Genomic DNA, 27,301 nt, shown 5'->3' with positions numbered 1-27,301 from the left:
ATGAGAACAGACATGAAGAGGGAAACTGAGAATAGCCAGCAAGCCATGTCTTCCCTTGTTGGTACTCTGTTATTTCGATAGACCCACTCTCCAGCAGTTTCATGAAAAAGGCCACATGAGAGGAAAATTACTTACATGTTTATAAGTCTGAAAAATTTCCGTCACCAGATAAATTGATAGTTTTGCTGGATATAGAATTCAAGGTTGGAGATAACTTTTCCACTTCACTCTCCGGTCCTTGACATTCCACTATTGCCGTGGAGAATGTCCTGCCATAGTAATGACTGACTCTTCGTACAAAATCTGGACATTTCTATGAACACTTAGTTTTTGTGCCCACAATGCTGACATTCCGAAATAATGGCTTTCACGTGGCTCTCGTTCCATCTCCGAGTACCAGGTACTCAGTGGGTCCTTATCATTCAAATTCCTGTCCATAGGCTTGGGAAATTAATTATTTCCCTGGCGATCTCTTCACCTCTGTTTCCTCTCTCTGGCACTCCGACTCTGGACGTTTAGCCTGCAGGACTGGTTCTCCACCTTTTTGTTCGTCTTTCCTTTTATCTTTTGTATTGCTCTGGTGTTTTTAGAGATTTACTTAACTTTATACCAATTTTCAGAAACTCTTTTAGGTTCTCTGAATGTTCCTTTTTGTAGCATCTTCTTCTTGTTTTCCTGAAACTATTAATGATAGGTTTTGAAGTTTTTGTTTAAGTTTCCCTCGGTAGAGCTAATTTTCTCCAATGGAGTTTTCTTGTTTGTTCGGTTTTGTGTCTGCCTTTCATATTACATGCTCTGGTAACCCCTCACAAAAAACTTATCTGGAAGCTCAGTGTACAAGGGCAGGCTTCGGCAACCCGGGGCTTTTCTGTTAGGGAAAACGCCCTGACCATCTTGAAACTGAGTGATGAGTAAGGCAGAGTCTCAGCCAGCTTGCAAACTTTCATTTAATCCCCTGCAGCCAATGGTTCTGCTCTCATTGTGCCTGTTGTCTGCTAGCCCGCTGTCCTGTCTCAAGCTTTCCAGAAATCACACTTCCAGTCTTCTCTGGGGGCAGAACAGAAGCAGGCCCCTTGCTGCAAGGGATTGAAAAAGTGCCTCCATAAATAATCTTTGGACTCTTCTATCCTTAGTTCTACCTTCCCCACTGCTAGATGAATGTGAAATCACCAATCTCCAAGGTGTTGGGGGGAATTCGAGGGTGTCTATTGAACTGTTCTAAAATTTTTACTTAAATAATCTTTCAACAGTTTTTGTATTTTCAGCCCTACCCTTGTCCCCACTTTCAGACACACACGGAATCACTAGTTCCTGAGCCCTGCTGGGCCACGAGGGTTCTGTGTGCGGGGCTGCCTTGCTTCCCAGCTCTCCCCACCGCCGGCTGAGGGCTTGGCTTCTCCTTGTCTGCCAAATCTTTGGTCGTCCCTTGGCTTTCTAGCTTCCACTTAAAAATATTGTCTTCTCTCTCATTTCTGTCATTGTATTTTTATGCAATTAAAAAGTACTATATTTTTACTAAGCTTTAGGGTGAGGACAGAAGTGAATGCATGTGTTATTTCTCCCATCTTCATCTGGAAGTCCAGCAATTTGCTGTCATGTTATTTTCATCTTTACTGAGGTATAATTGACAAATGAAATTGTAAGATATTCAAACTGCACGTCATGGTGATTTGGTATATGTATATGTTGCAAACGGATTCTTACCATCTAGTCAATCAACACATTCATCACCTTATTTGTGGAAACATTGAAGTTCTACTCTTAGAAAATTTCAATTATATAATACAGTGTTATCAACTATAGGCACATTTTACACTAAGTCCTCACACCTTGTTTATCTTATAACTGAAAGTTTGTGTCCTTCTTCCAGCCTCTCCCTGTTTTCCTTACCACCCCGGCCCTTGGTAATGACTTTTCTACTCTCTGTTTCTATGAATTTTATTTTTAATGAAAACTCCATTTATAAGTGATACCATGCCTTTCTCTGACTGGCCTATTTCACTTAGCATTAATGCCTTCAAAGTCCACTCACAGGGCTGCAAACGGCAGGCTTTCCTTCCTTCTCACAGCTGAGTGATGTTCTACTGCAGTGTGTGCGTGCGCGCGTGTGTGTGTGCGTGTGCATGCGTGTGCGTGCGTGTGCATGTGCAGACATCTTTACCTTTCGTCTGTTGAAGGACACTTAGGCTGTTTCCTTATCTTGACTAGTAACTGATTCTAGTTGGTGGAACCAAAGATGTATAAAGAGTTTAAACATAAACTCGCCTTACTCGTGTATTTTTTGTACACGGAGCAGAATCAGAGGAGGCATTCACAAAGGGTTGTTTGTTTCATAGGATTAACTACAAATTCACCAAGAGAACACAAAACAGCATTACTCTCCCTAGCAGAGGTGTCCAACCTGCAGCCCAGGATGGCTGTGGATGCGGCCCAACACAAAATCATAAATTTACTTAAAACATGAGATTTTTGTGTGATTACATATCACAATGTATTTACTGTGTGGCCCAAAACAACTCTTCTTCCAGTGTGGTGCAGAGATGCCAAAAGGTTGGACACGCCTTCCCTAGAGCTTTGAACTGTATATTTGAATACTATTTTCTAGATCTTAGAGCACTTCCATGTATTTATTCCCTTCGGTGCCTGAAAAAACTCTATAAAGTAGACGGGGCAGGAGTTACTGTCCCCTCTTTACAGATGAGGAACCTGAAGCTCACTGACGTTGAATCCCCATGAGGACTTGTCCAGCTTAGTGCCAGAGACAGGACTAAAACTCAGGTCTTAAAATGCCGAAGTTAATGCTTTTCCTTCAGGCCACGCTTTCTCTGAGTAGTAATATTTCTGCTTTTTCTTTCTTTTTGGAAAATTGCGAGTTTTTTCCTATGATTTGCTTTACTTTTTTAAAAATTTATTTTCATTGCAGTTGACATTCAACAGTATTTTATATTAGTTTCAGGTGCACAGCATTAGTTGGACACAGGCAATTTACAAAATGATCCCCTGATACTTCTAGTACCCACCTGGCACCAATATTTCTTCTTTCATAACTGACCCAGGAGTGCATTCAACCCAATAGGATCAGATTCATTTCCATAGTACTATCCAGGTAGGGCTGTGGTGGTCCACATAGGGACCACCCTTGGGGGACTAAAGAACCCTAAGATTCCTGGACACCGACTGGAAGAGATTCTGATTTATAAGGTCTGAAGCATGGACCGGGAATCTGTATTTTTAAATAGCTCCCTAGGTGATACTGGCACGTAGACTAGCTGAGAACCACTGCCCTAAAGGGCACAAACGTGATCGGAGGGGTCTCCCAAGCTTCAAGGTGAAGATAATCAAATGCCAGTTCCCGGAGAGCCATAATTCAGCCATCCCGACAGCAGGCATCCCAGCCAGCCACCGTCTGAGCTAACGGCTTCATCCCTCCCTCTCCTCCTCGTGGCCCTTGGCGGACCTCCCTTCTGCCCTCATTACCTGGTCTGCAACTCACACAATGGAGGCTCCCTTGCCAGCCCCTAGCACTGCTCCATTTCAGCTTGTGAGACCTAAAGGACTCTACTCCCAGAAAAAATTAAATTGCAAAACTTCCTCCCTGATAACTTAGGACTTCTTGTGGAACTTAGCTCTCGTAGGAGCCAGAGGAAAAGAATAATAAAAAGCTCTGCTTGTTATCTGATTGGCAGCCCTAGAAATGTTATCCCTGGCTCTCGGGTGGCCTCCTACTGGAAAATATAAAATCTGAATACCTTTAGGTCAGAGAGGAGCATTTTTGGCATCAAAATGCAGGTATATGCATACAAATGCACGGTAGGGGACAGGGGAGTAGGCCCCGTTTCTAGAATCTGAAGGTCCCTGAGCTAAAGAAGGTCAAAGAATGACGGACAAAGAGAGAAGAGCTGTATAACAGGAGTCTTGGCATTTTATTTACCAGTAAGGAGACTGAGCCTATTTAGTGGGGGAATGGGAGAGACCAGTACACACATGTTAGCAGGAAAAACAGAGAACTCACCTGGGGAAAAATGCCCTGAGGAAGGAGTTGGTGCATAAACTTGTAAACAGCAACTCAGCCATCGGAGGAAAGGGATGACTTTGAGTATGGCATTAGGCCCGTACCAGACCAGACAGGCAAGCCTCCGAGTACCTCCCACTTTCCGTCTGTGTAAGACATTTTGCTCACACCTAACCTCACACTCCTAGCCCAATAAATGGCCTGGGGTGAGAACTTGACCCAAGGGTAGTCAATAGAGGTTACAGGCTGAGGCAGCCTGGAACAGGAGCTCTCAGCTGTGAAAATGGCAATTAAGTCAACCTGATTCTTTAAGAAATGTATTTAATTGATTCGACAAATATTTCTTGAGCACCAACTATGTGTAGGTACTTTATCTTTTAATTTATTTAACAAGTACTTCCATTGAACATAGTCTGTGTCAAACACTAATATAAATGCTTTTCATTAATTTATTTTGATAACAACCCTATTAGTTAGCTATTACCACCCCCCAATTTAAAGGTAAAAAAAAAAATGAGCAAAGAGCCTAAGTAACTTGCCCCAAGGCTACACATTGAGTAAGTGGTAGAACCAGCCTTTTACGTTCTAGGGACATATTAATAAACAAAAGAGACCAAAATCCATGTCCTCAGCCAACTTATTTCCCAGTAATGATTTGCTCTGTATGTCTGGGGAGAGAGAGTCAATGGTACTGGCCCCAGAAGCTAAAGCTACCGAAGGGTGAGTGCTGGCAGCAGAGGCCATGTGGCAGCAGAGGCCAGAAGGAGGTATGAGGGAGGTGGCTGCAGATGACAGAAAAATTTCAAGACCAGTGTGGGGGCTCAAGAGGACACACAGACAGACCCTAAGAACATTCCTGTCACCAGCCACGTTCACTTCCATGAGGCTCAGCTTTGTGGCTGAGTTTTGCAGTCTCTTTTCCTTACAGTAAGTCCAGTAGTGCTGAAGTAATCTAAGAGGATTTTTGTTTCTTCACAGCTTTGACCGCCCCCAGCATTCAGCCCCACAGAGCCCCAGTCCCTCGTGAAAGCAAGGACTTCACAGAACAGAGAAGGCAGTGTCCACACACACAGTTTGGGACGCTAAGAGCACAAGGCCGCGTTCCTGTGGGATAAGCACAGACGCAGAAAGAGGCACAGAACAGGATGAGTTCTTTCTGCTTCAGAGAAGTGCAGGGCTGGCACGGGGAAATGCCAATGGGCATCAACCTCATTTAAGAAGGTGGTGGCGGCCCCAGCCCTGCAGTCCCCAAGTTCAGCGGCAGTGAGGCCAGCACGACAATTACACTGCATCTTAGGCACCGTCCACGTAGGTTCCTGGGTATGATGTGGGATAGCTTCAACTTTGTCAGCAGGGTACAGAAGAAAGGCCCTCTCCCTCTGCCTGGAGGAGAGTGGCATCTGAGGAAGCTGGCATTCCTCAAGTTACAACGGAGAAGAAACAGAGCAAAATGGCAGACACCACATGGAAACCAAGAGGATTTATTTATGAGCACATCTGAGATACCCCTTGGGAACTGCCAGAAATAATTAGGGAGCATTTGATAGAAGATTAAAATAACGCACTAGTATTTTGTAGTTAAAATGGAAGTAATGCTGCTTTTTAAAATTTTCACTGAGAACCCATTTAAACCTTTAGTCTGACGAGGCCAAGAGGAACATGAATAATTAATTCTTTTCTTTGATTTTCCTTTGATTCACCTAGGTCAGAGCTCTTATGCTTGGGCAAAGCTGTTTACCAGGGCTGCGCCAAGCCCACTGGGCCTCCTCACCTCCGCTGTGTCTCGGGAAGCCACATCCCAGCACTGAGTCAACACTGACGCTGGGGGAACACTCAGCAGGACGCTCCAGCAATTCTGATGCAAGTGGGAGGGATTTCTTGGCAAGAGCTGGCTCACTGCAATGTGGTCCATTAGGCAAAAGAGTTCGCAGTAGCTGCAGTATTGCAAGCACTTCAGAGCTGGAAAGGCCCATAGGGATGGCCTAATTTCCTCACATCGCAGATGGGGGAACAAATGCGAATTTTATGTGACTCTCTGCAGTGATTTCCTGGTACCTGGCCATTCCCCCATATCCAGTGGTATCACCTTCTGCTGCTCCCCCATCCCTCCCAGCCCCTGAGCAAACTGACCTTGTCATCTCATCTCTTCCCTCCAGCTGAGGAGGAAAATACTTGGGAAAGCTTATTGTTTACCAGAATCACGGAACTAAGTTAGGTGAGCAGTATGGTGTTCATCACATCAAGGTCCCAAGAAGTTGTAAAACTGAAGATGATGATGATGATAAAGAAGAACAGCGATACTAATGACAGTAGTGGCTCCCATTTTTTAAGCTGGGCAATATGCCGAATACTTTCTATGCATTTTCTCACTGCATGTTTACCATCACTTTTAAGAAATAGGTATTATTCTTCCCATTGTACTGAAGTTCAGACACCATGACTCACACACCAAGTCACCAACATATTAAGTGGTAGAGGAAAGCTTTGCACCCAAATCATCCCTCCTTACCTTTGTTAGATGCCGCTCAATACCCAGTCTCACCTCAGAAGGGAAGGGACTTCAGCTGTGCAAGGCTGGGCCAGCTGGGTTGGAAGAGTTTCTACCCTGGTTCTCTGTAACGGGTGCCCATTCGCCAGTGTCCTCTGCCTCCCACCTCCTTGGAAGTTCCAGGAATTTTCTATTGCTTGAGGAAAAAGACTTATAAAGTCAAAAATCTTCTTAAAGTTTAAAGATATTAGTCTCTATTCAGTGGGGGGTAGAAAACCTAGGGATGAAAAGAAGCCTGAAGAGTCAGTCTTGAGGAAAATAAAGTCAACCCCATTTCCCATTCTATTCATTTTCTAACCCATTTAAATGGGATTCTAATTGCATAAAACAGCTAATTTTGTTCATTAAAGTTCAATTAAATTCATCTGAAACTCAGGATAATGGCATTGTTGTTGAACAGCCATATTAAAGATGAAACATAATCTCTGTTGACTCCATTTCCTTTGACAAAATAAAGTTCAGCTACTAATGAGCTCGCTGTACAAGGTCTCTTTTATAAGTGGCAACAAAGGGTGCAAATTTATGTACAGCAGTTTTCATTATCATCACCAACAGCCATTTTCTTTGTTACCAAAATATGCAGAAATGATTAGGAGACCCTTTTTCTCATACGGCTTTGATCTGGGGGGGGAAATGAAATAGCTTCATAATCCTATCACGGTAAAGGCGCACACTGAGAGCCCACAGGGGGTGGCCGCAGAGCTCTGACGCACGATGTTCTATGGACTAAGCTGCCATTTCAATTTCCAGCCATACAGGCCTCAGACAAGGCCTCTCCCGGAGTCCATCTCTGCTGCAGGGCAAATGAGACATGCTCCCCCACCCACGTGGCCTACCTCGTTCCTTTTAGTAGCCTCAGTGAAGCAAGCACCTGTTTGCTTTCTGGAGCCAGACAAGCGAGCAGCAGCCTGCAGAATGAGTCTGCGTTGCGAATGCGCCTTCCCACCCTGTGGCGACACGGGCCCTTTCCCTGGGCAGCCACCAGGATGGCACAGCACTGGGTCCCTCCTCAGGGCCCTGCTGTGTGCGCAGTTAACCTCCACTGGCAGAGTGTCTGGCCCTGGTCCGCAGCACAGCCAAGCAAATGCCATCAGTCCCTAGCTCCGTACGAGCATAACGCGGAGTGACAAGCTCAGTGAGGCTGTTATGATCAGGGGGACTATGGAGGTGAGTACCGCTCGTGCAAAAGGGGGTGAGAAGCGGGTGTAAAATAAGAGGCCCACACTGTCGTATCTGGAATCCTTGGGGCTAGATCGATGTACTTTGCGTGAGTTCAGAATTTTAGAAAGGTAATTTCATACCTAGTATCTTATATCATCTAACACCCCACATGGATATTCTATAGTCATGTATTTGAATATTCATACTAAGTGAGATAAAGACTGTAAACGGGTCAAGTCTACTTCTAAGAGATTTATGACATATGACTTACAAAACAATCCCTGGGAGCAAAAGAGCACCCACGCCGAAGAGGAAAGGACCCCAGGGAGAGAAAGGGAAGAATTGGGGATCATTCATAATAGTCCAAACCAGGTGTAGTGAACTGAGGGAACTGGCCTCTCTGGAACCCGGTGCGACACCAACCGGGAGGGTGTGAGAGGCCCATCACTGATCTGGGGCAAGTATTTGTCTTTCTCCACAGGGCAGTGCTCGTGTTCCTGGCCAACCATGAAGGGCAACTTTGTGGCCAGTGGTACCTCCCTGCTCTGTAATCTGCCACTGAAAAGACCCACCACGACCATCGCCACCATCACAAAGCTGGCCAAATCAACAGGAGGTAGGTCTCCATTTGGTCCAGTGTACAGTGTCTTCAAATGGGTGAGTGTATGTGTTCAGAAGAATTTTTCATGCTCAAGAATATATTTCATTAACATACTCTTCTTAGGTCTCCAGTCTGCAGAGTTGCAGCAAAAAAGAATTGAAGAGTTTTGTAAATGCTGTTGTTATTTATGAAGACGGAATGAACACTGTACAATCAAAACTAACTACAGGGGTCGCAGCTGCACAACCTTATGAATGTACTAAAAACCACTGAATTGTACATTTTAAAATGGTAAATTTTATGCTGTATGGATTACCAATTTAAAAAAATATAGGGTTGGCCAAAAAGTCTGTTTCTTGCATAAAATAAAAGACACATTTTTCATTTTCACCAGTAACTTTATTGACGTGGATATCTTGATGTTGGCTGTCTCCCACATGGTGTAATGTTGATGGTCCTCAATTCATGTCTTGATTTGATCGCTGTCAACTTCAACTGGTCTACCCGACCCTGGAGCTTTGTCCCACAAGAAATCTCCAGCATGAAACTTTGCAAACCACTTTTGACACGTTCTATCAGTCACAGCACCTTCTCCATACACTGCACAAATCATTTTTTGTGTGTGTTTTTCCCTTCTTGAAATAATAAAGCATAATATGCCAAAAATGTTGCATATTTTTCCATCTTCAGTATTAAAATGGCTACAGAGAAATTCATCAATTTTGATAAGTTTTTTTAATGGACACTGATATGACAGCTGTCACAATACAATCTAACAAAATTGTTTCAAATGAAGTGAAAGACAACTAAGGTGCTACGAGAGCCACTGTGTGGGGAAAAAACCAAATAGACTTTTTGGGCAACCCAACAGTTAACATAAGTCAGTGCAGGACTTGAAGCTCCATTCCATTCATGGGACCAGACACTAAGTCCTGTCTACATTTAAATCCCAGCTATATAAATCTGAACTAAACCCCTCCTCTGACCACCGCTTCTGACCTTGAAAGCCTTCTCTCACCCTCCTCCTGCTGCCTGTTTAGCAGTTGTCTTAGCTTCCCATTGAAACTATCGCACATCACCACAAGTTTAGTGGCTTAAAACCACAGAAATGCATTGTCTTGTCATTCTGGAGGCCAGGCACCTGCAACCAGTTTCACAGGGCTCAAGTCAGGTGTTGGCAGGGTGGTTCCTTACAGAGGCTTAAGTGGATCTTCTGCTTCCCTGCCTTTTCCACCTTCCAGCAGCCACCTGCCCCCCTCAGCTTTTCTGGCCCCTGACTCTATCTTCAGAGCAAATCACTTCAGTCAGCGCTTCCTCCCAGCATCAGTCTCCTCTGTCTCTGACTCTCCTTCTTAGGACAATGCTTGTAATTACGTTGGGCCCATCCAGATCATCCAAGATTATCTTCCCATCTCAAGATCCTTAATTTAATTAATAGCAACTACAAAGTCCCTTTTGCCACATAAGGTAACATAGTCAGATTCTGGGCGTTAGGCTATGGGCATCTCATGGCGGGGGGCGGGGGGGAGGTGGCAGGGGGGCTTAATCAGTCTTTTACAGCCATCTACTTCCTGGATCCCTCCGTATTTTCCCAAGAAATCCCCTCTTGACATCAACTACCTTCCTTATTCAACACAGACGAACGAGTAGAAATACCCTCTCCAGCATCTTCAATTCTTTCACACCCTTTTCCATACGGCAACAGACCTGGAAAGCCCGTTCCTGAAACAATTCTATAGCCTGCCATCTCTGCTCCCATAATCAGGAATTCAGTCTTTGCGGATGAAATCTCCATTTTCCTGTGCAAGGCCAACCATTCCACCTTTGCTCCCAATCCCCTTGCCTCCCTGCAGAATTCCTCCATTAATTATTTCCTTTAAATCCTCAACATCCCACTTTAAACTAGTTCCTTGCTCTTAGCAATAAATTATTTTCCCCCATATTAAAGAAAAAGTGAGGACTTCTTGTTCTGGACAAGTTAGAGGTGCCTTTGTTCTCCCTGCTCCTCCTGGCTAAGTATCATTAAAAACCATGGACGGAATACAACGAACAGTCATAAGAGGACCGTGAAATATTGAAAGGTAGGCAGACTAACTAGGGACTTTAGGGTATAGGAACTACACAGGGGTGAGTTCTCTTTTTATCTCTCGTATATCCTGAACTTGGAACTAAAGAAGCCTGCAAAGTGGAACCACCAACAACAGGCGCACACACACACACACACACACACACAGTTCTAAAGCTCTAAGAAAAGCCTTCTATCTGCAGTCAAAGGACCCGGAAAGGAGCAGAAGAGCAGGACAAAACCCTTTTTGTCAGTTCACTACCCCAATGAATGAATGGTCCCTGCATACACCAAGAATGGTCTCTGTAGACACCAAGTGGGGAGTTAGGATTTCTGCCCCTCACTTGGTGACTTCTGACCCCCACAGTGGCGTTTTGGTGGAGACCAAGTGGGGCATCTGGATTTGCACCCCTGCTGCCTGACTTGGCCTCAGTGGGAGTCCTGGATGGCCTTTCTCTCCCTGCCAGCATGCTGCCAGTGGAGACTGGGAGAGGCAGCATCCTCCACTTTCCTAAGCAGAGAATGGAAGGAGGATCTTGGAGAGCAGGGATCTCAAAAAAGGAATTCTCTAAACCTGCACAGGAATTTTCTGCCTGACTCACACATGAAACTGGCCCACATTAACTCACCAAAAACTCTTGAGAACTGTGCCAAACTGTGGAAGAGAACCCAGGCTTGCAGAGCGGCTCCTGGGTAGCACACAGAGAAAGCAGAGCAGAACAGGACTGTGAGAACTGAAAATTAAATTGTCATTAGAACCACAGCCCACCAAAGTAGACCCGGCCCTGGGCACTAAACCAAAACAGGGTGATTGCCTGCTGAAAGGGAAGATTTCAATAGAATCCAGTCTTCTGAACAAAATACCGCAAAAGTCCAGGTTACAGCTCAATCACTTGTCCTGCCAGAACCAGGAAAATCACAGCTTAAAAGAGAAACAATCAACAGACACAAATAACAAGATGAGTTAGACACTGGAATCATCTGACAGATTTAAAAAGTGGCCATCAGAAAACAATTGCTTTAATGAACAATTATGAACACTCTTGGAACAAATGAAAATGATAGAACATTTCAGCAAAAAAAATAGACAATGCAAAAGAGAGCCAAATGGAAATTACAGAACTAAAAAATACAATAACCAAAACAAAAATTCCACTCGAGGGCTTAACAAGAGTCCGGAGATGACAGCACAGAACCAGCAGACTTGAGGGCAATACAATGTAGCCAAGCTAACAGAGAAAACAGACGTAAAAGGTCATCAAGAGCCTTTTACGTCATTGTAGTCCCAGAAGGAGAGAAGAAAGAGTTTGAGGTTGGAAAAATATCCCAGGAAATAATGGCTGAAAAATTTCCCAAATTTGGTGAAAGTCTAAGAAGTTGAACAAATTCCAAACAAATCAAATCAAAACATGCTATCATCAAACTTCTGAAAATTAAAGACAGAGAAAATATTTTTTAAAAAAGGAGAGAGGATGCATTTCCAAAAGAGAACACAAATTTCAATGTGAATAGATTTGTCACCTGAAACCACCTGAAATGCTTTCCCCAAGGTCACTATCTCCATCACCAAACCAAGTTCCAACACACCACTTTGTGGCCAATCCCTTCCCCACCTCCAGCCCTTGGCGGTCACTGATCTCTTTTCTGTCCCAATAGCTTTGCCTTTGCCAAAGGTAAGTTTCATGTGTTTTTAATAAAGATGATGCCTTCCTTATTTATGTCTCTAGTGCTAACTTGTCTGGTCCATCCAGTGTCTTTTGTTTGATTCAGGTTTAGAATCCTTTTTTTCCTTTATGAAATGAGAGCTTTGAGTAATTCAGAATTTACTTAACCTCTCTGGGAGTTTATGTCCATAAAAGAGGGGAATGATACATAGTTTGCTAATTTCTTGGGGAGCCTAAATAAGATAAACGCCAATAAGAAGCCTACCAGGCTGCATATACACGATAGATGCTCAATTCATTAGTATCAGCTTCTCTTGATGTTCGTTTTCTAAGGAGAGCTGCACCTTCTGGGGTTGGAGCGTGAGGCTTCTAAATTGACAGCCCACTTGGAGAGCCTAGGCCCCCCACCAGTCAGTGCTACGTGTCTCTACGATGATGTGCTGGGCGAGAGAATGCGAAACACTTCCACGACTGCCATCTGAATTCTCAGAAAAAGTCCGTAGCACAACGCAGTCTTGCAACCAGCCAACTACTTCGCGTAATAAGAATGTCTCGGGATCTCTAGTTAGCTTCAAGTTTAAGGGGCTGATTAATATCTGAAATGAAGATGGTTTCATTTCCAATACCTTTTAACAATGGGCAAAAATACAGTACAGTGTTATCATGCAGCACATACGACTCCAGTATGATTACTCTAAGACCTCCAGGTCATTTACAGCAACACGGCCACTTCGTCCCTGTTCCACACCAGACAGGTCCGGGGAGAAGTGGCAGACCCATTTACTCTGACACGTTTTTGTATTCGGAGTCTTCGTGTTTTCACACACTATTACCCAGTAGCAACTTATCATGTATTCTGAGAACTAACGTGATATTTTAGTATGGATCCCTCTTCTCAATTTCTCTGTAGGTGAACTAAGCAAAATTACCTTAATAAAAGCAAATTAATAAGGATTACATTGTTCTCATTTCGAACATACATAAAAGAACTAAAATGTAGAATGTCAAGCAGTTTTTACTAATCCTCTAACCTCCAGAGAAAGGGCTTGTATTTCAAATTACATTAGAATTATAACTAGCAAAATTTTGTTTAATACTAGAAGGACTTCAACTGATTTCATACTATACATACACACTAAAAATGCAGTTAGTGTAATGCAAAGAAATAAAAATTACAATTGAGGTGTCAGACAGTAAGTGAAAAAGCTTTAATAGTCTGTCTGGTTATGGAACTAATAATGACTTTCTGCAGTGAAATAAAGGTGTCTCTCTCAAGAGCCGGGGTGCATCTGTGGCCGGCACCACTAAAGAGCATCTACAGCTGTACTTGGTTATGTGAACATTAGTTAAGTGAGACCATAAAAAACAGCTGTATTTGAAGTCACACAGGACTCTGCACAATCTCTGCCTGTGGCAGCCAATCAGCAATCTTGCTGACAGGCAAACATGTACAAAACGAATGATCCTATTTAGATTAATTCCTCCTAATGCCTTACACAGGCCTACTTTCCTGGCATATCAAAGAGACGGCAGGTCAGTTCTATTCAAAACCCAGAGATAGAAAATGCAAGCTTGATTACTTGATAAAATATATGACTATACTGGTAGAGAATGTGAAGTGCTCAGTCTGTAAAAATAAGGCTGGTGGGCTCTTCCCCAGCTCGGAGTTCAGCCACGAGGCACTGGAAATTCAGCACTCAGCCAGTACTCGGTCCAGAGAACTGAGATTTAACTGTGGCTCTGTGATTAATGTTTCGGCTCTTTACTCTCTGCCCTGTAACCCAATACATGAACACTCTTTGCCATGAAACTCTGAAATGCCCTCCAGTCCCTGGCTGTGGGATTTGGCCCACAGGATGATAGCCAACATCACAGGCAGGACTGAAATGTGCTCACTCAGCTGGGCTCACTTGCCATTGACCTGAGAAGACCTTACCTGAGTGACCCAGTGGGCTGACAGGAGATGTGTGGAGCAGGTATGTGAGCTCACCGAAGCCGAGCTCAGCAGAGCTGCTGGCCAAGCCCAACCTGGATCCACCAACCTACAGACTCCTAAACAAAAGAAGTGCTTCTTGCACAGCCCACAGATTTTGCAGCTATTGCGCAGCATCCCTGTGGCCACAGTTCACTGAAGCATTACTGGGGACTGTGTGACCTTGGGCCATCCCTTGCCTGCCTATCCCCCACCCGTCCTCCATAAAGTGAGGGGAGGGGTGAGAGGATCCATACAGTCTCTTCTAATAGTAGCTGGGGACAAGAAACCTGGGAGGAAAAGAGCTGCAGACTCCAGGTGCTCAGATTTCTTCCGGCCTAGAAGAAGGAGCTGAGGAAAGCGCTCCCACTGGCACTGCAGGCAGGAAGCAAAGCCTTTATCCCAATGATTTGCCACAAATGTTCGGCCCCGTGTCCACAGTGATTTACGAAAGTCCACAGTAGGAGGAGGGTCTGACAAACCTGTGTGCCAGCATCTCTCGATGGCCAGCTCCCAAATAAAACTTGCCTTTCTATTGGCTGAAACCTAGATGAATAAGCAAGTCAGGAGGCAGAACTGGAGAAAATGGAAATCTTTATTTTTAAACACTAGTACATTTTCAAGCTGTTTTAAAAAGGAAAAATCATATTAATTCAAAACTATGCATCAAAGCATATTTATTTAAACTCTAATTTTACAAACACATAATGAAAGAAACATATTTTATAAATATCTACTCAGAATATGTATTATGAAAAAAAGTGTTTAAAAATAACAGCCCCAGATTTCCCTTGTTAAATATATAAAATTCCCATACAGTTCATAAGAATTCTTTCTCAAGAGCCAAAAATTTCACAAAGGCCAGCAACTCAGTTCTCATCAGACACAGTCGAAAGCAATAGGGATATAAAAAAATGCAAAAGTTCTGTACAAGGGAAATACAGATAGCACACGGGTAAATCTCATTACCATACATGCCATTGCGTTTTAAAAATGTTTTATAAAAAATGCCATTTGAAACAAATAAGTGAGAGTCCTTCCCTGACTGTGGAAAATATATAAATTATCACCCTCCCACCTGGGTGCTGAGGATCCCACCTGCGGGGCCGGGCAGGGAAGTTTCCTGACTAGGGGCCTAAGCTGCACTTTGTGACGCATCTCCTCTGGCAGTGGCTTTTTTGATGGGTGATTCACAATTATTTCCTTTCACTTAGAAAAATCTTTTGGGATCATAAAAGACAATTGCTCTCAAGTGAAAGCAAGAGCAGGGGATGACTTCGGGTGGTTGTATCCAATATACAACGTGTGTATTTTGTGGTTTATGTTACCACACTCCGGGAAGCCTAGTTTTCCACTGTCAGAGCCACTCTGTCACCTTCTGCAGGAATACATGGCACAGCCCACAGCTGTCCCCTCGCCTTTCCTCTCTGGCCCAAGTTGCTCTGAGTCCTGCAGCAACACATGCAGACTATTGTCTCTTCTGGCACTTCTTCTGGAAAGAGCTCTTCAAAAAAGTGCGGTACACGGGGTCATCCACATACTCGTTCTTGAACCTGGAGCTCAGCACTCTTTGTCTCTTTTTTTCCCCTTGGATTATGTCTGTTCCATAAAATGTATCTTCAAATCGCATATCAGAGGCTGTGGACTAAAATTAGCCAGCATTACATCACAGAAGGGCATGGCATTTGACACAACAAGAATGTACAAAGGTCTGGTCCAGACAGCAGGAGATGGGGTGCCAGAGACAGGTCACCAGCCCAGAATGGAAGGGCCCCTTACAGGTGGCTCTGGAACCTTCCTACCCGCTCCAGTCTCCTGCCTCCATCTGGAGCCTCTTTCTTCAAGATCGCCACCCCCCAGGGACTTTCCCCAAAACGAGCAGGACTGAAGTCTTCTCATTTAAATCTCCTTCACTCTCCATCTTCCCTCTGACTCCTGCCCAGCCAGATTTTTGAGGAATTTGTCAACAGTCATCTCTAACTCACTCCTATTCCTACTTACTCTGGGCCTCTGCCCTGACAACCTCCCTGAACCTGTCCTTGCTCATGTCCTAGTTCCTATGACACTTTTCTATCCTAAAAATACCTGCCTCTTCTGTCACCTAACTATTGCGCAAAGCTCCTTCCTCTGTCATAAGCCCCTCCTCCTTGTATCTCTACCTCCTCTGGTTGCTCACTGTAGATGTCTGAGAGGTTCCCCTTTCTTAACTATTTGCTCACCTCTGATGCCCCCAGGATTTTGCATGTGGCCTTCTTTCCACATATGTACCCTGGGTCTTCACACTCACTGTTCACAGCTTCGATTCCTGCATCTACTCCTGTGATGCTGACATCTGTCACTCCAGTCCAGACCTCCTCCTGTGCTCAGGCCCACATATCCAACGGCCCAGTGGGCATCTCAGAGTTCTTATCTTAGAGGCACTTCAAATCAACCTGAACTAAATTGAACTCAAATTCTTCCTTCTCCATTGCTGTCCTGACTATATTTCATAAATGGCAAAACTCTTCCCATCCATCTAGCTACACTGATCAGAAACCTAGAAGTCACTGTAAACTCCTCCCTGCCTCCAGCCAGTCTAGGACCCCCTCCTACATGAAGCCCTCCATCCTTTACTCTTTAACTCTATTGACCCCATGGCACAGGCCCTCACAATTCCTCTTCTAAAGCATTGCAACAAATGCTACACCCCCCCCCCCCACCAGCTCTTTTCTGTAGAACCAGGAGATGACCATTCTCTATAAACTTTCTGATTAAATGCCACCCATCCTTATAATATTTCAGTAGCTCCACTGCCTTCAAGATAACATCCCAGGTCCCTAGGCCGGACCTGCGTAACTGGCAAAATCCCGCCCCATGCTCCAGTCAGGCTGACTTGTTTGCAGGTCCCAGCCACACTACTGGCTCTCTCGTGCATTTCTGTCTTTAGATGCACTGTCCCCTCTGCATGGAAGATATTCATCGTCTCTGCCACAGGCAAATGTGAGGGCCCTTCTTTTGGGTTCCTGTAACACTTTACATGTTAATGTGGCAGAATGAGGACAATGACAGGGACGAGGGACAGCTAAGTTTCTCCCCATCGGGGGTTTCCTAAACATCCGTGAGGGTGAGGCGATGAGGGACTGAGTGCCAAATTTTACACGTTCTCAACACCGGGCAATATGCCCGGCCCTCGGTCACTGCTCAGCAAGTGTTAGCTGGGGGAAGGCATGTGGGCTTTTCCTGTTGCGCTCAGGTAAAGTCCACGACAACTCCAACGTGTGGTGCCCCTCACTGTGTCACTGAGGCTGCCTGCCCTGGTTGGTGACAGAGGCAGCATGGTCCGACTTTTAGGGCTTGAAACTACATACAGTCACGAAGAAGAGGTAAACAATGGAATAGTTGCAAAGAGACTTGAAAACTAAAAAAAGGACCCAAGTACACAGCTGGGCATGCTCCCTGCCAGCTAGAGACGATGATGCAGGGTAACAAGCTGCCTCCGAGACTCCCCCAGACACAACCTTGTTTCACTAGGGAAGACTGCAGGTGGGTGGGCACCCTCTGCCACTGGGAGGAAACAGTTTGTTTCATTTGTTCTTGGCAAAGTACTTCCTTTGAGTGACCTTTCCCTTTTATAAGTACTAAAGTCATCACAGGAGAAAATAATGCACCCATGTAGGTGTTGCCACTGTGTGGAAGAGCAAAACTCAGCCTCTCAAACACAATAATAAAACCAATTTACCAGTAGCTCTTCTTCTCTGTAGTTAATTATGCACCGTTGCTATGGTTATTCTGCGAGACAATAAAAAGTAATGGGGCTGTTTCTGAAGTTAGTGGCATAGAACCCAGCACAATCACCGAGGTGGACTGCTGACTCTTTTGAAAAATTTCTCTCCAAGTCAGCGTGTGTCTGGGTGAGCATAGTCATTAAAACAGGGGGGCCTCCCAGCGAGGGCTGCTAACTCACCCCTGCTTAAAACACATAAGAGAGGTTTCTCTAGCTATAAATATCTTCCATCAATGAGTTTTCCAATTAGTTTTGTTTTGCCAACTGGAAAAAAAAAAGAGCAGTCATAGACAAACTAACCAGGAGCCAGAGCATTATACACCAGCCGGAAGGAAAAGCCGCTTTGCGACAACAGCAGCCCAAGTCTTTGACTCGGGAAAAGCAGAGGTGGCAAGCTGCTCTTCGCAACCGTGAACCTTTGTTTCTGAAGAAATTTTCTCCTAGGGTCAACTGTTTGACATAACAGGTTCCATTCGGATTATATATGTGATGTATTTTTCACTGTCTTAATTAATATTCTTTTCTTCTAGAAATTTAAAGAAGGAAGGTTGGATTTGGTGTAAGTGTTCAGAGAAATGGACCTTAGAAAACTCAAGAGCTGAGTTCAAATAAAGCTACCTGAGAGGGTATCCTGATATTGGAGACACATCTAATGTGGAACAGAGATTGTGATCTCAGAGAAGAAAGCAGAGAGGTTTCTTTTAATAACGATTAAGTAGTAGCATGTGAAACCCACCAGGCCAGGCTCGTACGATGGTTAACCCTACACGGATTAGACATTCAGACACATGACAGACTTTCAGAGGGCTCCCTACTCCATCTCCCATTCTCAAAATCACTAGACAATTTAAAAAATGGGTTTTTTTAAATTTTTTAAAAAAAAGGAAAGAGGAGAAGGGAGAGAAGGAAACCATGGAAGACAGGACACAGAATGAGAGGCAGCTATCTCCAGCATCTTGAAATGAAAAGTTGCTCTCAAGAGATTTTATTAAGACCTAGAATACTGATAAGTTACTCAGTATTTTAGGTTTGTTAAGATTTAGCCGATGTCTTTACAATAAAAGTATTTGATTTTTCTTTCTCTGCAGTTTGTCATCTAGTGGTTAATCTGTTGTCAGGCATGTGGTCTCCTACGTGCCCCCTGGGTGGGTGTCGGTATGGTTACTGTAACTCCTCTCTTAACTCTTTCACTTTGACGTAACCTCCTGTCGGGGATGCAGCTAGGAAGGAAATCAGTTCACACGTGCTGCAATTGCCTCATCTCAGGATCCCAGCTGATGGAAACGGAGCTAAATATACAACTGGACATTTAAGAAAACCCATGCCTTTCTCCAAATCAACCTACAGTAACTATCACTGCAGAAAAGTGTATCAGAAGCATGCACAATCTTGTTAGTAGAAGCAACTACCTAAAACTAAGGGTGTTACTTATTCAGAAAAGAATTTTCATTTTAGTCAGAAAAATCGCATTCATTCAAATTTCCCTGTTCAGTATTTATCATTTTGCAGATGCAGTAGAATGAAATTCTAAATGAGTAAAACTGACTTCATTTCAGGGTCCACTAAATATTTTATGATACAATAATGAAAACTAAGTTTTGTGAATTATATTTTTAGCGACTTCAGTTTTGATTATTTTTCCATGTTTATTTGTCTTTTAATGGTATGTGCTGGGCTTGAAACCAATAGCACTTTCTTTTGTACTAAACTGCTTTAGTATTATTCACACAACTAGCATTTGGGCTTTCTTTATTCCTTTTGTTATAAAAGTGAGAGCTTAGTTTAATTATGAACTGACACAAATATTAACAAACTTCTGACAAGTTATTCAGGGTTTTAGGTCTTTGTTGGATGTAAAACAGAAGGTAGAGAAGTTAATCAATGTATGACAAGGCTATAGGAAAGTAGACAGTCGCGTATGCTGAGCGAGGCCCCTCAGTCTACTACTGAAAGCTTTCTTTACTGTTGCTTCTACTGACAAGACTGTAAACGCCTGGATGGGATCTCTGTATGCCCGCAGTGCCTTGCAGAGATAGAGCGCATCTTCAACACCTATCTCGTACGCCATTAAATGTTAACACAAAGAAGCGTCATTAGAAAAAAAATAAGGAAACTACACTGGTTTCCCTGATTTGGGTCAAATTTGAGGTTTGAATTCAATAGGTTTCAATAAGGGAAAAGTTGCACTGACTTTCTTCAAAATCAGCCCGGAGGCCTAAGCATGTTTCCCGCTGGGAGAGGATTAGGGAATCACAGGGCAGACCCCGAGTGGCATGTGCCAGCACTTACGAAACGAGCTTTCACTCTCTTGGGTAACTCTTCGTCTAAAGTGTAGATGTCCTCTCTCTTCATCGCTATCTGGGATCCATCTTCAAATTCAACCTGATGAAAAATAAAACATCATGACATATATTAAAAAACAAACAAGCATTGACTACTTTTTTCAGTGTTCCAATTAGTGACATAAAAAAATAAAAAAGTGGTAAAGCAGAATAAACAGGGGAACCAGCCAACAGCCAAGGAAGAAACGGTCTTTCCCTTAACAAACTAAGAACAAAATATGTTTTCAAACAAGCTGAAATTCTTGAAAATGACTGTCTTGGAATAAGTGATATGAACACGTTACTCCCCAAAGCAAAAAAGAAATGTAGCTGCTGCTCACGTAATTTCTCAAAACCTGAGATGTGGCCAATTTAAGAGAGGCTGGGCCTATCAGTACCGGATGTTCCTTTAAGAGGTTCTGATGATATAAGAGGGAGAACTGTTTCTCTATGACAAAGAAATGATGATGTAAGTTCAGCACTCACATTTGTCAAATTCAACCAAACGGCCAGGAAAATCCCACGTCTCACCCACATAACAATGAAACCACACTAATGTGCAAAAATATCACCTAAAATGAAAATGTTTAATAATTTTTCAAGCTAATCAAATGGGGGCAATAATTTCATAATCAATTTTTTCCAACATTTTAGGAGATTTTTTCAGAGAAACAGGTGTGACACTGGTTAACACGAACCTAGAGCACCCAGGGGAAATTCATCAAACGCCCCACATGAAGAGGTTATTCTTGGTTCAGGTTTAACCCCAAGTGAACTCTTTCAGGGGAAAACAACAAAATGGATGCAAACGGGGTAAAAATCCTAACGTTCTAACTCTGACCCACTCAGAGTATCTTTGAAGTCCCTAACTTGTCTGTTTGCCTGAATGCTTTACTTTTAAGAAATTAAAGCATGCTTGCACTTATAGTTAAAAGGTTAACTATAAGTTAATGGAGCTGAGCTGTGTTAATAAAAATACACTGGAGTTTGAAGAATATTATAATAAAATACATAATTACACTTATTATCCATGCCCCACTCACACCTGACTGAGCTGAAGCAGCAGGGTGGAATCAGGTCTCAGTCACAAGCCAGCTCTCCCTGTTGCACTCAGACGGCCAAGGAGAGAACACGTTTCTTCCGGCCTTTAGCAGAATGGTTTCTTTAATATTTAATTAGGCCAAGGTGTCATCTCATTTATACAATTTGATAGCACAGCTAGAACCACCTGTGCCTACCTTTCTTCACTTTAGATCATTTGAAAAATCTACAAGAGGAAAGGGCGACTATGAAACGAACAGGGCAGTACGGTGACCAACTGTCCTGGTTTGCCCAGGACTGAAGGGTCTCCTGGGTGCGGGACTTTGGGGCTAAAATCAGGGATTGTCCCAACAATCTGGGAGGGTTGTTAACCATAGTTGGGACAGAACTAAGAGCAAATTCTGGCCTTTCCCTTTACCAGATGTGTGCCCTTAAACAAATTATTAAATTCCTTTTATGATCCTTTTCGGCCTCATTTGTAAAATAAGAGTAAAAGACACCTCCTTTATAGGGCTACTATAAGGGTCCAAAAATACACATACTTAGGATTTCTATCACTGTGCAGTAGGTATTTTAGTTATGTCTATTTTTATAAATGTCTTTGCCTACTCAATGGCGAGATTGAATAATTAGACACAGAACACAAAGTGATCTCAAAAGGCCACTGGTTTAACGAGGAATTTTAAACTACTTGTACTTGAGAGACAATTTTAATATTAGCCTTAACTTTTTCATTATGTCTATAAATATGCTCATAGTTTTATGTTGACAGCCCATCATAAATTCTGAAGCTAACACACTGATTACTAATTCGTCTGAATTTCAACATGTTCATATTATTATACTTTTTATGTAGCAAAGAGCTTTGCTACATGTGAGATGCTTCACTTTGCATTTATTGTTTAATTAAATGTAATTACTTTCTTTTGAATGATGTAATAATGCTTCTTTTCTAGGAGTCTCCAGTATTATCAACCTGTCTTGTGATTTTTGTCTACTTTTGGACATTCTGATGTAAAGAAGTTCCACTACCTACCCTATTAATAAATGACCTGAACCTGCAACTCAGCATTGCCACCAATACCAAGGGAAAAATGGACTCCGCTCTCTCTCTCTCCCTCCCTCTCTCCCTCCCTCTCTCCCTCCCTCTCTCCCTCCCTCTTTCCCTCCCTCTTTCCCTCCCTCTCTCCCTCTCTCTCTCCCTCTCCCTCCCCCCCCCCTCTCTCTCTCTCTCATACACACACACACACACATACATACACACACACACACACCCCTCCTCTCCCCACTCCTTTCGGGTGTTTCTAGACTTTACAACATGTTCCCCTCTAAGTTTTCCAAACTTCTTTGAACACTTTTAATCATACTGTGCCCCAGTTCCTGATGCAGTGTCTTACAATGTACTCTTCCATTCAAGTCCTTGTCCCTTACTGGTCTTTGAACAACTTTTCTGCTGAAACTGACAGTCTTATTCTCAAGCTTTTTTTTTAACTTAACAGGCCTGAACCTTCCTGCTTTTTCTCCTTTTACTTCAATCTTCCTGTTTTACTCTACTACTTAGCCTGCGAATGTTGATTTCTGTCATTGTGTTACTGAAAATACTACAGAGTATTGATTTTAATAAATTTGTCCTTCTTCAAAGTCTTTCGAAAGGAATATAAATGTACGTGTGCTATCTGTGTTGTTTTATTGTTAAAGCTTATATCATTCTCATTTTTGATGGGGATGAAATTCATTTTTTTATTTGTATACTCTTCAATAAAATGTAGAGTTCTCTTGTGAGCAGAATATGCAACTGGTAGCTGCACTTTTCATTAAACAGCACCCCTTTAAGCTTGGGTGTATAACTGGCCATATCTGCACCATTAGTTCAGGTTTGCTGAGATGCCCAATGGGGGGGCCATGTCTCTCGGGCAAAAGCCACAATTCTGGGGCTGCTGGCTGATGTACCCCCATTATCATCTTGGCTTATGGTGAGATAAATTAGTTTCTCCCTATATGATGAAAACAGAGGAAAGCAGCCTTGCATCCAGTTGCTTATCTTTGCAGCCTAACAACTGTCCTTACCAGTCACCAAATATCATTAGGGTTTTCCAGTGTCAGACATGGTAATAAAACTCTAATACCTGGGTCATCAGACATCAAATCTTTGCCTCCTTTATAAATTAAGAGTCACCCCATATTGATATTACTTATTGCTCAGTAGCACACTGGATATACTATCTGCCCTCTGGCTCCTCCTGTCCATCTGAGCAAGCATCAGACACTGGGCAGCACTCACCTGGTACATGTGGGCCACATTCAGTCCGAGATATTTTGCCCCATAGAGTTTGCCATCAGGCCACTTGACTTGGATGACTTCTCCTTCGGCAGGAGGGCCCAGTTTCACACAGTCTCGGCTCTATGGAATACACAGAGACAGGCTTTTCAAGACAAGTGTCTAAGTGACTGCAGTTAGAACTTAGCAAATGATGAACTCCTGGCAATTAAAAGGAGTTACTGCCTCTGTGTTTTATGGGTTATGATCTTGCATGGGTGTTCAGGGGAAGCAATATGAGCCAAAGCAGTACTTAAAGATTCAGCCTACATCATAAAGTTTCAAAAGAACCACCATAATCCAAGCAGAAAAAAACAGCAGCATTTACATTTGCTACTTGACAAAGAATTGTTCAGAGGGTGAGTAAAATATACATAAAAATGCTTTAGCTGAGGAATAGACCAGCTAATGATTTATAACACATGACATTTATGTAGCATTTTGCAGTTAACAAAATGCTTTAACATACATTTCATTTGAGCCTCATAATCACTCTATGAAGTAGGCAGAGGTTATCAATTACCCCCCATTTTACTGACAAGGAACCTGACTGAGCCTCTGAGGAAGCTCCTATAAGTTATCGTGACCACTGGAGGAGTGCAGCTGAATAGAAGAACAAGAGCTGAGGACACCCAGGGTGAAGTGGGGTGGGGGAAGAAGCAGATTGAGATGGCAGCTGGTAGTCCCTGAGGAAGGAGCAAAGAAAAGGGAACACGGGACGTGTCTGTAGCATGGCAGGAGAGGCTGAGGCACTGTGTCCTGGGTGGCAGGCCTCTTCAGAAGAGCTCTGGATCTTCCCCAATAGGCATTCTGCTGCCGGCATCTCCCACCGAGTGGCTAGCCCACTTCCTTCCACAGGTAATTGCGGTGACAGCCATACCCAGTCTTCTCACCTCAGGTATTCTACTCAACACTGCCTCCTCTGAAGGCAGTAATTCAGAGCAAATTTCCTAGTACTTCATCCTGGAAGGTGCTTTTTTTTTGTGGGGTGGGGAGGGGGGAGGAATACAGGTAAAACAATAAAACTTTCTCATTGACATGTTGCAAGCTCTTAAATTTATGCGCTCAGTTTGGCACAATAAAATTTTAACACAAAGGAATTAAACACTTAACAACTTTGGTAAGGTTTTTTTGGATGTTTAACAATTCATGTTTTGCTAATCCTGGTGTTGTACTTAGGAGGCAAATCTGACTAATCAAATGCACACTTGACCAATCGAGCTGTAAATGCAGCCAGGGCTGGTTCTGTGGTATAATGACAGCCATGCACAGAAAACATTTAGTTGCTTATGATTAGAAATCCACCATATATTACTTCTCATTATTAATAAAAGACTTGCATTATAATGGAGTGGCCATTTCATTGTTAGGAAGTAAACATGAAAAGCTCAGCTATTCATTTTTCTCTCTATAGGCTATGCTTCCATTTAGAGCTATGGACAGAGGAAAAAAACTGTGTGCTCAGAGGCTCTGTAGAATTGACAGTCTGTATCTACCTTAGTCCAGTGAAAACAAGTTTATTCTTGGCCTTCATAACATTTGACTTTGGGCATGCAGAATTGCAAGGGCAGGCTATAGAAATGTGGTACTCGATCTGTGTCCATGCGGTTATCACCTCCTTTTCCATTCCTCTTCCTGATGTATATGTGGTATTAAGAACATTGAAAGGTTTAACTTCTAAGTATTATGCACACTGCCCAGTCTCCTAGCTTGGGAGTCACATTAGCTCTGGGATAACTCTGAGCTGAAACCTGGATACTTTGGTGACACTTTGGGACAAGAGTATGTTTCTTCCCTCTCCTAAAGTTTTCTTCCCTGTGGAGGAAGCTCCATTCGGGTAATGTTCCCAGCCTTTTTTCTACTCCCTCATTCATTCATTCTGTTAAGAGAATAAGAAGTGACTTAATTTTATTTTTGAATTCTGCAGGAGACTGTATTTTCCAAACTATGCACCACAGTGCCTTGGGTGCCATGACAAACACACAGGGGCTCTGTGGGGTATTTTCAGGAAAAGCACAGGACACTTGTCAGAATCCTAGCTTACACTCCTGTTAAGTGGTATAGACCTAACTAACTTAATAGATGGAACTGTTTGTTATTTCTTTTGGCCTAGGGACACTGTTAATAATGTGCTGAGATACCCAGGGGCTGTGAGCCAGGACACATGTGGCTCTGTCTTAACCTCACTTTACCCTTCTCTTCGGAGCCACCCTGTGGGCAGAGAACTCATTGTGCTCTGCTCCTTCCCCAGAAAGGAGCTGGTGGCATCCCTAGGAGGCCTACCTTATTCTCCGGTCCAATATTAGGAAACCTGTTTGCCTGCAGACACCAGCCACACTCTACAGCCCCAGTGGCAAACACAAGGCCCACGGGGCCAAATCCAGCCCTCCACCTTGTTTTATCCAGCCCGGCACCTTGTTTCTACCCAGCAGCAGCACGGAGCTCTTGCTAACTGTTAAGGAGTAGTTACATTTGCACAGTCCTAAAACTACATTCGGCTCTGAAGGCAACCGCGAGGCTGATGTGGTCCCCGTCAAAATGAGTTTGACACCCCTGCTCTACACTATCTGCTTTTTTGTAATAAAGGAGATTTTTTAAATCTCCAAATCTGGACTTCTTTGTCTCTTTATATTGCTTTTCCTTGTGGAGGACAAGTTCTATGTATTGGGCCCTTCTTCAATCCCAACAGAGATAAGTCAAGGCCTCAGGGAATAATGGAAGCTTCACTTCCAGTTTCCTCATCCACCAAAACCCACCATTACGCAGAGAGTTAGGGCCTTAGTCTTACAGATTTAACCTTCAACAGAGGTTTTCTAACATTTAAAATAACCCTCCCAAACAATCCTGACCTGCAATTTTAGGTACCATGCTACCACAGTGTGGCAATGGCCATAGAAATGTGGCCTAAGCAAAGCATAAAGTTTACTCGAGGTATTTGTCATAAAAGTATGGCTTTATTAATGAACTAAATGTATGCAACGTCAACAAGTAAAAAACCACTTCTTTTTATTGAAAGGTGTTTGAAAACTAAATGCCTGAGATACTACTTGGTATTTTTCTTACTGTGTGTCAGTCACCCTTTAATCACAGCAAACCCTAATCTGGCCGAAAGGACCTGGCCTCAAGGAACTCCTGACTCAGCCACAGCCTCGCTCTGCTCTCTATCAGCCCCAAAGCTCTAGACCAACTCACACTCTTCCATATCAAAACTGACTCAAAACTCAGTTTCCTTTCTCAACATTCTTACTTTTACAACTCCTTTTTTTCTTTGTTCATAGTGGGAAAATAAAGAAAAATAACCAACCAGCAATATAACATAAAATTGTTCTGTGACTCCCCTCCCCTGCACCGCCAGGAGGCACTGTTGCTTGTCATGAGGGCTGCCTTCTCACCCTTTGCCAGGTCTGTTAGCTGGAAGAGAACATATCTGACTTGCATATAACTTCATTTCGTGAGTATTATTCATTACTTAAACCCCAGCTACTTTCCAAACAGATTTAAGGCACTCGTAGAAAAACACAAGAGAGTTATTTTTGTAACATCTAGTTTCCTCCATAGAAAAAGGGTCTCAATTCATCAGCTGTATCAAATTTGGAGTTTGCCAGAAACTTTCTATGACTACACGGAGTATAAAGCATTTAAACAGAAATGGAACCTGGAACATATTGGCTGATGAGGAAGTTGAAAGGTTTGATATTTAGGTATCCCTGATCCCTCCAAAGCAAAAGCTGCGGGGGGCCTTAAAACTGTCACAATCACTAATCTAATATCTATTTACTGACCACCTACCTGTGTGAGACACCAGAGGAGTCAACAATGTCTAGTTCCCCAGCCTG

General features: G+C 43.2%; 1 protein-coding gene across 1 annotated transcript in view; it reads right to left on the bottom strand.

Moving 5' to 3' along the window:
- Positions 1-14,600: 14,600 nt before the first annotated feature.
- Positions 14,601-27,301, bottom strand: part of KDM4C (lysine demethylase 4C) — a 366,544-nt gene continuing 353,843 nt past the window's right edge. The window contains exons 20-22 of the mRNA XM_024558285.3: positions 23,430-23,549; positions 20,076-20,168; positions 14,601-15,668 (exon numbers count right to left, since the gene is read on the bottom strand). Of these exons, the coding sequence (XP_024414053.2) occupies positions 15,492-15,668; positions 20,076-20,168; positions 23,430-23,549 (390 nt within the window). The 3' untranslated portion in view covers positions 14,601-15,491. The remainder of the gene's footprint in view (positions 15,669-20,075; positions 20,169-23,429; positions 23,550-27,301) is intronic.

The sequence above is a fragment of the Desmodus rotundus genome, chromosome 1, assembly GCF_022682495.2.
Source record: "Desmodus rotundus isolate HL8 chromosome 1, HLdesRot8A.1, whole genome shotgun sequence".
Lineage (NCBI taxonomy): Eukaryota > Metazoa > Chordata > Mammalia > Chiroptera > Phyllostomidae > Desmodus > Desmodus rotundus.
Note: the sequence above shows the minus strand (reverse complement) of the source record. Positions and strands in the feature narration are given on the sequence as shown.